The sequence below is a fragment of the Dermacentor silvarum genome, chromosome 2 (assembly GCF_013339745.2).
Source record: "Dermacentor silvarum isolate Dsil-2018 chromosome 2, BIME_Dsil_1.4, whole genome shotgun sequence".
NCBI classification, from domain to species: domain Eukaryota; kingdom Metazoa; phylum Arthropoda; class Arachnida; order Ixodida; family Ixodidae; genus Dermacentor; species Dermacentor silvarum.
Genome location: NC_051155.1, coordinates 246,179,105 through 246,192,103, shown reverse-complemented (window position 1 = coordinate 246,192,103; position 12,999 = coordinate 246,179,105). Strand labels below are relative to the sequence as shown.

The following is a 12,999-nucleotide window of genomic DNA, read 5'->3' as shown; positions in this document are numbered from 1 at the left end:
AACATTCAGATAGTTGACCACAAGCTGTGCAATACTAAATTTGAGTTGCTGTCTTTTGACCTATGAGCAGGTGAAAATGTTTAATCATGGGCCAGCATTTCTCGAGCACTGATGCATTAGGCAATTTTTGCACTGGCCAAGACTAAATGGAGGATTTATAGGCGAAGCCAGGAGCGCTGAAGATATTATGACAACAGGATAGGTGTTATGAGTTGGGCTTGTTTTCTTGATATAAATAAAAAACGAGCCCCATGGCACATCTTGTGGTACAATGCCCGATTTGGAACAGAATGCAGTACTTACCAATGTCACCTTTCTTCTTTACATTGCATCTCTGTTTCAGTAGTTCCGTGCAGCAGAGCCAAGGCTACATGAACGAAAATTCTTGCTGCAGCGAGGTGTAGTGCCACAGTTTGGAAGCCGTCAGGCCACTAAATGGCCTTGACAAGTGCTCTTGTCAGCAGGTGTTTACTTGAAAGCTTCTCTATAGGTTGCAGGGTGGTTTATTGTGCGATTTTGCCTCGTTCTTTCATAACATATTTATTAAGGCTCTATGATACTGAAAATAGAGTTCTCCACTTGTTCGAATGAAAACGTGCAGAGGACAAAAAAATTAATACAACGCTGCCGTATAGACATCAGTTTGAATTTATAAAGTACTAGCAATAAATTGGCTAAATGGCTAAATTCATACCTGTAGTCGGCACAGCCACAACACCAACACCGCAGAGGACTCCCTCCTGGGTAGTGCTTCGTCCTTCGCAAGAATGGCGTCCACAGACACTTGCTTGTGTATCTTTCCAAGCTGCTCTTTTACACGAAAGGAATGAACAAGTTGTTGAACATGCTTGGAGCTGTGCAGAAGGAATGCAGGTAAACGTGCACAAATATTAAGAAAATGGCTGCGTGTATGAATGTAAGTGAGTGCACCGTGTACAAGTGGATGTTACAAGAGAGATCAAGAGATGTGTAACACGCTGACCGAGTGCTCCTTCTAAACCCTCCGCTTCCGCCGTCTCCGTAACCGTCTTTCTCCTGTGTATCTTGAAATATCATGCTTGTTACGACTTTTAGTTCCTCTAAATGATCAGGTTTGGTCGTCTTTCCAACAGACCGGCACAACTGACAGGCCACGCCGGACATCGGTCCGAAGACCTCACTAAATCATTCAATTGGTATAGCGATGGGCGATGTGTACAAAGGGCACGGACGTAATCAATGCGAGCTTATGTTTCACGCTTACTGGGAATTCCTCGTTCAAGGGGAACAATTGCAAGCCCCTATCCCAATCACGAAAGAAGTTACACGGGTTACCCAGTCTTTTCAGACAGGGATAAAGACATGCTGCTTCCTTCAGTGCACCGTGCGGGAGGCCCCGGACATCTAAGGGCATCACAGACCTGTCATTGCTCTGTTTCGTGCGGCTGGGAGCCGCTTGTCGCTCTAAGAAGGTTGTAAGGTGCTGGGAACCCCGTACCTATTTAATAGGCTAGAGTTTCATTCGTTATCCACCAACTAAGAACAGCTATGCACCACCATCCACTGCCGTCTCTGTAACTGTCCTTCTCCTGTGTATCTCGAAATATCATGAAAATCCATGCCTTTTTGGTGTCGAGCAAATATGGAATGAATTTTCTACTGCTGCCAGCACAACAGCTGATCTCGCTGCGCAGTTGCAGCCTTAGTAGATGCAGCCGCCGCCTGCGCTGCAACACTCACCGCTAGCAGACGACAGTGCGTGGAAGGGCATGTTTAAGATGTGTTCGCCACCCTGATTGATCAGAGAACCCTGTAGCTTCCACAGTGCTGCACAGAACTACTGAAACAGAGTATAGAATCAAGCAGTCCGCATAATTAGAAGTGCTCATTATTACTCCAGCATTCTACTTTGCACTATCATTATCTCATCTTTTCATAACTTGTTTTGTTACAACCTCTTAGTCATGTTTTTTAGGCACCCTATTAATCAACTGACACTTGCATTTGTCGATTTTAACTTTTTGGTGAATAATAATTAAGCTAGTTCTGCTTTGAATAATATTTTCTTGTTGCCTAAATGTCAGACTTAATAGTATTATGAAGTAACATTAGCCTTCCCTGTCATTAAACACTGGAATCATTTGGCTTAGAAGTGCAAAAGCTTGGGTGAGCTTGTATGACTTCATGATGTAGCTGCACAGTACGAAAAAAGGTAGACACATTGTCTTTTCTTCACCTGTGGCCGTGTTTTTTTGAGCTGTGCAGCTATGTCATTAAAATCATTTGGCATATTCTTTAAAGATATGAACATTATCTACTATGAAATATTCTTTTAAAATGTTTAAATAGTTCACATCGTGTTGTTTTTGTGCTTTGCCTCAATATGTGGTCAATATCTGCCTGTTTTTTTTTTTTTTTTTTTTTCCTCCAGAGTATCTGTTATAGTTCGTGTTGAACACATACATGTGTCCTACTAATATACTTTTCAAATTTTTATAAATGCATTCTGAATTCAAAATTTTGTTTTAAGGGATAACATGCAATTATCACGAATTCAATGTCATTAAAATTTCTTTCTTGTTGTTACTAACCAAGTTTCCTGATACAGTATTTGACTTTGGGACTCTTCCTTGTCTGTGTTGGCTTTTGTACCTTTTGCTTTTAGAAATAAATAAACTAATTCTTGAAGTTTTGAAAAACTCCATTAGATACACAAGGCAACACCAAAACAAAAGTGCTTTACTAAAAGCGACCGCTCAATAGCCCCTAGAGATGTCTTCATGGACATCAAATGTCCACATGATAGCATTTAAGAATTAGTGCTGTAGTAGCTGGAAACCTATCTTTGGGCTTAGTGACAAGAGCCACAGGGTAGGCCTGGCCTGACTAACCAGAGTATTAGTTTTCACTGATCTCATTTCTTGCCGTGGACTGCAAACAGGTGTCTCGTGTGCTGTTTTTGAGGCCACTACTTTGCCTGCAAAGCTGTGTTGTATGTGCTTGCCTCTTGTGTTCCACAGTATGCATGTGAGTGGCCGGATGCTGAGATGGTGAAGGAGCTGCTGTTGGCAGGAGCCAGTGCGCAGGCTCGCGATGCCGATAACGGCTGGGTGCCATTGCACGTGGCGGCTGCACGGGGCCATGCGTGTGTGGTACGTGCTTTACTTGACCATGGGGCACCAGCAAGGCCACGCACCTTACGACATGAGCTACCCGCTGATCTGGCTGCCCAAGGGAGGCACTCCGACTGTGTTCACTTGCTCGGTCAGTGGCCTGCTACATCTCGTGTTGTTGTAGACAGCATCAGTGTAGTGGCCAGTTTTGGTGTTTATACGCAGATAGCGTTCAGCAGAGTTCAGGCGAAATTGTTCATTTGGAAATTCATTGCAACTGCATATCGCTCACTCGCTGGTTTGTGGATTTTTTTCAGAGACATACGAGAGACCCGTATCAACGTATGGAAAGGGTTCTTGGCTTCATCCTCCTCACGTGGACCGTGAGGTGCGTCTGCCATGACAGAGTGTGGGCTTTCAGTGAGAGGGGTGCAAAAGCGCAGAGTTGGGAAATCGTAGTGTGGACATTAGGGAACGAAACTGCAACAGCATTGGACTAGTATAAGTGATATAACACAAACAACACACAACATTGATGGCTTTTCAAGCTGGTAATAAAGCAGCACTTGACCCTCGGAATCTAGCAGTGCAGTATGTGCCAGAGCTATTGAATGCAACATCAACATGAATCACTGTTTGGTGTGTCAGGTTATCTACTAACTTATTTTATTTCTATGTCAAACTTAAATGTTTGCAAACATTAATGGTAATTGGCGACAACCTAGTAACACAGGAGAGGCTCCTGTTACAGTCAAAGCACATCATAGGAATCTTTTGCTGAGACATAACTTTCTTAGGAAAACTGCTTTCTGTCCTTTTGATACATTTAGGGCCACACTTTAAAATGTATAATTAATAATATGTAAGGTATTCTTAAGCACAAAATGTTAACATAGTAGGTTTAAAGTAAAAGAGAACAATCACATGCACTAATGGTGATGGCACTATCTCTAGTTGAGTAGATGAAATGCTTGCCAGAAGTCACCAGAACCAAATGGCAGCTGTTTCACCTTCCCATTAACAGATTGTCCACATTTTGTGCTGAGAAATATTGTGTTCAATGTAGTAGGGCCATGGTATTAGACATCACACATTTTTGTATTCCACAGACAGCTACCATGACGGCAGTTTGCAAAATGAATGAGAAATGAATGCAGTTTAATCAAAGCAAGCTGTTGTACAGACATAAGACAATCTCAATGCAGTGTGCAGCGCGGCTTCTCTCCACGACCGAAGAAGGCACTTTCCTCTTGCGGCGTGGCCGGCGAAGCTCATATGTGCTCTCACTGGCTGGGCCTACATCAGTCTACCACTTTGAGATACATTCCCAGGTACGATACATTGTTTTGCTTGCCTAAGAATGTAAAAAGAAATTCTGGAGTGGAGAAGGCACCCCAGAAGTGAAGTGCACTGGTGCCATCTTACTTAAGGCAAGAATCTTTACTACATTGCAAAAAACAGAAAGCATTCCCACTTTCTGCAAGTTTCATCATGAAAATTTAACCATGTATCTTGCTCAGTGCCAATTTTTGTGGCATAGGCTTCTATGTGATAAATGAATCATGGTAAAAGAATTTTCTCAAGACCAAATGCGTCAGAGTGAAACACTTTAGCTGGCAAGAGCAAAATTTTAAATTTAGATAAAGCAGTTTTGACTAGAAGAGCAGTCAGACTGGCATATGATGACTTTAACACTTCTCAGAAGCAGTTGCGTGGACTGGCACTCCAGAATCATTTTCGTAATTTCCTTCATTTCGCCTAATACACAAACTTTTTAGGAAGCAATTGGCCTTAGCAGGATAGAACAAGCATCAACAACAGGTCACCTGTGTTGTTAGGGAAGGAGCATTGATGGAATGGCCCATTGTAATATGTTGCTGGGTTTGGGTAAACCCTTATGTGTTAGATACGTGTATTGGTGTTAGTGCCTACTCATTTGTACCTATTAGCAAAGTTCTGCTATTTCAAGGGAAAAAGAATGCTGCATGCACTGTGCAGGGCCCATACGTGCACATAGACGATGGCCCGCTTCTGTCATCTCTGGAGCACTTGGTGGCCCACTACAGCAATTTTGAGGATGGTCTGCCTGTGCGCCTTGCTCAGCCTCGTAAGTATAAGCAACCGTAATTGTGTTATTAGAGAGGGCTTGCAGCATGTGGCGAGGCTGGCATAGCCTGACCTGTGCCGACATGCTTAATTGAAGCATAACATGTTGCCTATAGCTGCTTGCAGGAAGCGGACCTTTTTTTTCTGCTAAAGAAAGTGGCTTGTAAAATGTAGCCTCTGGTTAAGCTGCAGATGTGCTTATTTTTCCCAGTTGCACCAGATGAGCCGCCACCTGTGGGACCCCGGTCTCTCACGTCACAGCGACAGACACCCACAATGACGGCTGTGATTAGCCGAGATTCCCTCCGTCTGGGTAAGGGGGGTGCAGTGGCCTCTGTTTTTCTTTCAACTATGGCAGCCCATATGATGGCTTCACAAAGCACAGAGAACAGATGATCATTGTTCAAGCCAGATAAATTATTGAACTTTCTTTTTCATATTTCTGTTGAACTTAAATCTTGGGCTGTATGATGTGACAATAGCAGCCCTTGTATTTTTTGGTTGATAATGTAGTTGGGAATAAGAATTTATTTTATCATAATATAGTGAAATCTCAATAATTTGAAATCTATTAATTTGAATACTATTGGTTCCGGCAAAGTCCTGCGTATTTGAATGGCGAAAACCTCCTGAAAATTTGAACTCCAAAAACTGCACGGTGAATATTTCGAACAAACTTTCTCGCTCCCATGGATGGCCTTTTGGATAAACCCGAGCCAAAGGTAAAGGTTCAATGCGTTGCTAGCTACCTTGACGTCACGTGTTGTACAAATGACGAAGAAAGACTACACGAAGCCAAGACCGAACCGCAGCAAGCAGAGTGGCGTGGGCCCTCCTTTCCCATCCACCTTAAATAGAGCAGAAAGGAGCTCCTTAGCGCACGCTTTATCACATTACAGCACGCTCACCTATGCCTCCCCCCCCCCCCCCCCCTTCTTGTTGGGCCACGTTGGGCACGCAGTAGTAGCATCAAGCCACCATGCTTCTCAGCTCATCCTCACATGCTTCCTCTTGCACCCACAGAAAACAGCAGTGTGAGGTGCGATCTTATCGCATTCGGACTTTACAGAGAACCTAGGCTGCCGGCACATGTCACGTGCTGATGAACGAAAATAACTTTTTCAATGCGAGCCCAGTGACAAATTGGTTTAGCGTGTTGTACAGCATAATTTCATAGCTTTATATTTAAATTGGCTCTCCTTAGTTCGGATTCCGTATTTTTCTAATAAATTTCCGCTCTCCTTGGAGTTGGAATTAACGAGACTCTACTACAGTATCTTTACCTTTGTTTGATTTTACAGTGTCGCTTCCGTTTTGTTGTGATGACTAGATGAAGGTGAACATTTTTGAAAAAAAGAGATCACACTAGTCCAGTATTTTTTACTAGGACCATTTTATGGCAGCCTGCTGGCAAATTCTTACATTGAGAACATGCTGTATTCTTTGTTATGCCTGAAATTTCGTACAGTAATATTTCAATCTAAGGTGTATAGCAAGTTGTAGGCTCTAAGGTTTTATGTCTGTGCACATTGCTACAGGTTATCCACTGTTCATACTGTTGATAATTTCCCTGGAATGGCATTGGTTCAGTTGCGGCATTTTGCCACAGTGCATGCCACTTTTTCAATGATTGCAGACGAAGCCTAGTTTGTGAAGCTTTTACACACGTCCATTCATAAGATGTATGACAGAGATACCTGAGCAGTCATTATCATAATTTAATACGTATTGTGATGATTATGGACGTTCATCTCTAGTTTGTGTTTCTTAGGACTGAGAAAGGATGCGTAAGAAACACTAGTGGGCAAAAAAAAAAAAAAAGATGTTTATCTTTCACACAAACGATGGGCAAAGGAAAGGAAAACAAAACAAAACAGCATCACAGATCAAGCTTCACGCACAGACATATGTATGCGACGCTCAGTCCAGAGAAGGACAGGGAGTTACGACAACCAGTCCTACACCAACGTTCGGCGCGTGAAGAGTTCAAAAGACCATCTCACAGTTTGGGTCGTAACAGCTCACTTGTCATTGCGTGGTACGATCACCGAGGCGAGCCGAGACAGAGGTAGCACGGTTGCTGCAGCTGGAACCGTCGCTGGCACACGGCTGCACTACCGTATGCGGTGCCTGCCTACGTTGCGGACACCACTGCGATGTCCGGCCGCAACTCACGAGGACCGCGACCCAGGGTCGACCCACGCGGATAGCACCTTGGTAGGCCTCGACCAAGAATGGCCCTCAGCATTTACGCCCTGGCAGGAGCCGCTCAGCAGGCCTCATCCTTGGTCATTCGACCGCAGCAGGAACAACGGCAGGAGCTCTTCTTCTCGAGCTTTGCACTCGATCTGCTGCCACCGTGGCTTTGCCGCTCGAGCTCCTCCGCACGTTCTTCACGTAGCACTTCTTGTCTTTCGTTTTGTTCTTTTTTCCTTCCAGCTCCCGTGTCGCCTGCCTTCAGCTCGCCTTCTTCACTTCGGTTTCCGATTTATTCAAACTAGCAATTCTACTGAGTCCGCAAGTACAAGCGAAAAAAAAATTATAAAAAGGAATATTGTATCCTTTCCCCACACGCATATATTTTATGCACTTTAGAGCAAATGTTTGTAGGCATCGTTACAGCCATGTTACATCTACCCTTCACAATTCATTGTTCCACTGAAAACGCAGGATCATTTGCTTGGCACTCTATGGCCAGACCTGGCCCTTGCTCCATCGAGCTCCACAGATCATCATCATGAGTAGAGCAGAGAAAGCATCCAGTAATAAGGAAAGCTGAGAAAGTGAAAGGACACCTGCAAGAAAGGAAATGCTGTCAGCTCAGCGAAGTGTTTTATGCAGGTCAGACGCTGGGGGAAGGAGAGTATGGCTCTGTTCTGCAAGGTCTATGGCTGACCTCTGAAGGCACTGAGGTAAGCTTGCTTGCACTTTGTGTATAGTTTTTGTCTTGGGCATTTGGATCATGAGCCGGCTTTTATAGGCGCTGTCTGATAGTTGGCCTTTGTGGCCAACCCAGATGGTAACGCTCCTCCTCTTTGCTAATAAAAAAGGGGGGGGGGGGGGGGAGGTCAAAGCAGGATGTCTTTGCTTTTTTTGCTATTTATATTTGTGGCATTTGCATCAGAATTGGGCACAATGGGCAACCAGCGCTGAAGCTTGTAGAGATAAGGTGGTGCCAATGGTGCTACGCCTTGGCACACTGCGCACCGACTGCGGTGCGCGCCTACCCATCAACTGCGGTGCAGTACAAGCTAGAGGAAACAATGGACGGCAACCACTTCTACACTCGGAAAGCAGTTATTACATTTGCAACTAACATTTCAGCGGCCAGCTAGCTATAGTTTACAACACTGAGGGTTCCCTCAAAGAGAATAATACACTACGTAACAAGGGGTTTCCAACTTACCATCTGGGGATACGGGCAGCCGTGGCTATTGCCATGGCAAAAGCTTGTTTGACTAACCACGTGTGGGGATACGGGAGTGGCGGCACAGTCTTCTGCACTTGCGGCTTGCTGGTGGCCAAAGAGAGTCGGGTAATCTCGGAGTGATCTCGCATGACTCACCCGGTGGCAGTGATAGCACTTGCAATTTCCATGTGCCGCCTGCGAAACGAAGGCTTCCCCCCTCAATTCAAACCTTCTAGCACTTGCGCCCGATGCGACGTCTGGTGTGCATGCGACCTTCATAGGACACAAGGATTCTCACGAACTTCATATGCCTAGAGCATCGCCATAGCACACAGACTAGCGGGCGGAGGAAACATTTTCCAGTAGCACATTCTGCGATTTCGCATCAGCAAATTGACCACTTATGTTGTGGCACAGGTGTCCAGCGCCCGACCTGACAGCATCGGTATCCAAAAGGGATAGGCCACCACGTACACAGGACCACAGTCCATTTAAGGCTGATCAACTGCATTTCTTGCACCCTACACGCTTCCATCAATCGGGGTCGTCTTTCTCTGTGGCTTTTACCACTGGTCTCATTCTGCTAATGCACTTACCAGCCAAAAACACATGCATGAGCCATATTTGCCTTGGATGTCCTCGGTTGTTTTTTGTCGTCTTGGTAATGCTCAAGCAACAGCTCCACAAGTTTAATTTAAAAATCCCGAAGCTTCACTTTGCCACCAGATTTCTTGCAGAGGCAGAATTCATTGAAAATGACCATGTCAAGCAGGTGCTAGAATATTTTCCTGGAATAAATCTTGTGGCCTTTGTAGAGTGACAGTTAGTAGTAGCACAACAGATTTTTGTTGCGCCATTCAGTGCCTCCTCCCATAGAGTTATTGTAATCAAGAGCTATTTTAGGCTTTGTCACAGCTTTGTTTCTTGAATTTGACATCTCTCATGGTTGCCGAGTGAGTTGTGCTAAGGAACGTAACTAAATTCTTATGCTTCAATTGCATAGCACATATTTGCATATATTTGCCATCAAAATGCTGCAACTTTACCTCACTTCAGCTTCGGACTTGTGAACACTTGCATATACTATAGTGCTTACATCCAGGACAAGCTGTTCCAAATAAATTACTTTGTGATGTATTTGGAATGAGCATGAGTTTCCTAACTTAAACTAGGTGCAGTGTTTTCAACAACAGAGAGTTGAACCCTAAATGGAACTGTACTGAGCATTTCTGCCAAACTGAAATGTGTGTCGCCACTTTGGAGCTGAATCTCAACCGGAGAAAGCCGATGGAACAATTCCGAACCAATGGAACGATTACGAACTGGTTCAGTCAATGGCTCTTAATAGTTCAAAACAATACAAACAGTTGCGACCAAATCTGCTACCACTTCAGTACAGTTCACAGCAGAGCAAAGCAACCTTTCCAAATTGGTTTGGATGGCAGTTCAATTGCATTGGTCTTGGGGAACTTCCAGTTTTGCCTGCTGAAACTGCCCACGAAACTGAGCATTCCACAGGCTATTGCGAAAATATGAAGACTTGTGCTACTAAGTATGTCACTTTTTTTTTCAAAAGAAAGCTCAAGAACTATGTTCTAAAACTATGCTGCGACATTTGCTTCCATGCATAAGAGATGTTCAGCCACCGGGCTTTGTGCGACATCTCCATTCTAGCTGCATTCTAAAAAGCATCATTGCACACTGCTCAAATGTTATGTATTGGTCATTTGTAGGACCCAGGCATAGTGGTTTATTGAACATTAATTAAAAGAAGATCATTTCTCCCACAGATTTTTTTTTAGTGTGCCGACTAGGACTTCGAACATGCGAAGGGTATTTTCAGATTAATAAAAATGGGTTGGAGTGCATACAGTGCAAAAGACGTGGGCAAAAAAAAAGTATGTAAGACACGCACAGGTGCTGGGTATGTTTTATGTCTTTTTTTTTGTCTATGTATCTTGTGCTGCTTTATAAATGCCTAGTGAGCTGGTGACATTTACCAGAAAGTTGACTTTGTATATCAGTGCTTGTGAAAGTTGTAATGCATAAGGCCTCTGTCGATGCAGGTGTCTGTGGCAGTGAAAAAACTGCGGGAGGTGTCAGCCAGTGAAGGCTTTGCACGCGAGGCTGAGCTCATGGTGGACTTGCGGCACCCATGCATTGTGCGGCTGCTAGCCATCTGCCTGGGACCGCCACTCATGATGGTACTCTGATGGTTTCTTTAACCCACGAAGTTTCAAGTGGGCATAAGAAATATGGCGCTGCATCTGCGGCGTGTCCGCCAACCAGAAAAACCTGAAGAATCATAAAATGCCACAAAATTTTCTATTCTTGGAGAGAATTGGGGAAACAACAGGGAATTTTCACATTCTTGGCCATGCGTATTGAATGTCAGCATTTGTGGAAGGTAGGCGCCCTACTGGAATTATTTCAAATATTTGCAGAACGTAAGAAATTGACGAGATGTTCTGAAGGCATTACTACATGTGCTTTAAAGGGCCCCTCACTAGGTTTGGCTATTTTTAGCAAACAAGCGTAGTGTATACATGGCGCACTGACAATCGCGTCTGTAAAGTATCGGGTGGAAAACAGGTGGAATTTCAAAGCAAACACCATGCTCCTTCACTCTCGATACAGCGTGCTCCCAGCCAGAAAGTTGCGGTCACATGCACACATTCCTCTTCGCAGTGTGTGTTTTGTCACTCACCATGACGTCTCTAGGCTCCGGTATTGGAGAAGGCAGGGGAGGAACACCTGCTTGGCAACGCTACTAAACGCAGAGGGAGAGAGTGTCTCCGTTGGCAGTGACTCTCGCCTCCTGGCAGCATAACAGGACCGTTAATTCTTCTCCAATAACGAACCGATTTGAAAAATTATTTTGGTAAAATGCTTATTAGACGGTGCTTTATAGCTTCTACTGTATAACCACAGTTTGCAGTGGGGCCTGGTGAGGGGCCCTTTAATGAAGTGCAGGCGAATTTACGTGACCACCACTGTGGCAGCATCAGGATATTGTTGGGATGGTCATCATCATCATCATCAGCCTAAATTCATGTTTACTGCAGGACATGATCTTTCACCAGTCTTCATAAGGAATCCCAAAAATTCCTACAGCCATAACCTCGGTTGAGCAGGATGTGATGCGAAGCATTGTTATTTGATGTTAGAAACAGCTCTCACGAATCGTGTCAACTTGTGTGAGCAAACCAGGGACCGCAGTTCTCACGTGTGTGCGAACTGGTGGTACTGTATGTGCAGCAGGAATGACAAGACTGGTTAAGATGAAATGTTTTATTGCATTGAAATGTTAGAGATGATTATGTGCAGCCTCCCGCATCTTTAGTTATATCGCGCGAGAACACTATAATATGGTCGTATGTCGTCCTGAAGGAAACATCGCATTAGACGACTCTTGCACAGGAGAGTGCTTAGTGCACTTGAGAGAACTTCTGCTGGTCTTGCTGATTATCGCCGCTTAAAGGCGCTAAAATGATGCATGATGGATGCTCGTGTGATATAGCTAAAAATGCTGGAGGCTGTACATTACGGTACTATATTCTAGGGTCTCCAGACGTGCTCTTGGGACAAAGGAACGACAACACAGTAGTGCAAACAATCAAAAGGGCATTTATTGCACCTTTCATGCACTAATGCATGCTAGCCGAATTACTACCCATAGAACGTTCACATAGGCGCGCGACAAATCAAGGAAGTCCAACTCACCGCGACCGGATAGCGAGCGAATATGTTCGCCTCATGCTATGACACCATCGCCTAGTCATTCACGTGTACGGTCACACGAACGGTGGCATGTTCGAACAATCCGTGTTCGTCCATACCGGTGCCCTCCTAGCCACGCGAGACGGTCTCGCGAAGTGTGGATCGGCGCACGCGCGGGACGTCCGCATCGCTCACCGATCCCCACTCGAAGAGGAAGCGCCTTCGACCTTTTGCTCCCAAGTCACCCCGCCGTTCGGTGGCGTTAGCATCGCGACACTCGCGCCATCTCTCACAATATGTCGCAACCACACCGACCTTCACCGCCGTAAAGCCACGCGGCGAAGCCAGATTACAGGAGACGGAAGCCATGCGGGGAAAACAACATCAGGGGACGCGTGGGAGTCGCGCATCCCCACAATATGTGCATTACTTTAGGGCATTAAATTATTTAATGGTCATTAGTTAACTGGTTTCATTTTCACATTAAGTTTTTCACATTAAAATCACATTTCTACCGTAGTCTCCTGGTTCTGCAGCCATGGGATGACTCCAAGCTAGCTAATAACCTTGCATGTAAACAGCTTACTAATGTTAGAACTTTTGACTTTTAAACAAGTAACTGGTTGAACACTCACACTTCCCTTTTGACTTAAGAAATTCCCAAACATATGA

At 44.7% G+C, this 12,999-nt stretch overlaps 1 protein-coding gene across 1 annotated transcript in view; it reads left to right on the top strand.

The window, feature by feature from the left end:
- The window catches only part of LOC119443040 (tyrosine-protein kinase HTK16-like), a 30,989-nt gene that overhangs the window by 4,815 nt on the left and 13,175 nt on the right, over window positions 1-12,999 (top strand). Inside the window, exons 6-12 of the mRNA XM_037708168.2 lie at window positions 3,000-3,243; window positions 3,410-3,480; window positions 4,298-4,423; window positions 5,091-5,199; window positions 5,410-5,511; window positions 8,040-8,110; window positions 10,674-10,811. Coding sequence (XP_037564096.1) covers window positions 3,000-3,243; window positions 3,410-3,480; window positions 4,298-4,423; window positions 5,091-5,199; window positions 5,410-5,511; window positions 8,040-8,110; window positions 10,674-10,811 — 861 coding nt within the window. The remainder of the gene's footprint in view (window positions 1-2,999; window positions 3,244-3,409; window positions 3,481-4,297; window positions 4,424-5,090; window positions 5,200-5,409; window positions 5,512-8,039; window positions 8,111-10,673; window positions 10,812-12,999) is intronic.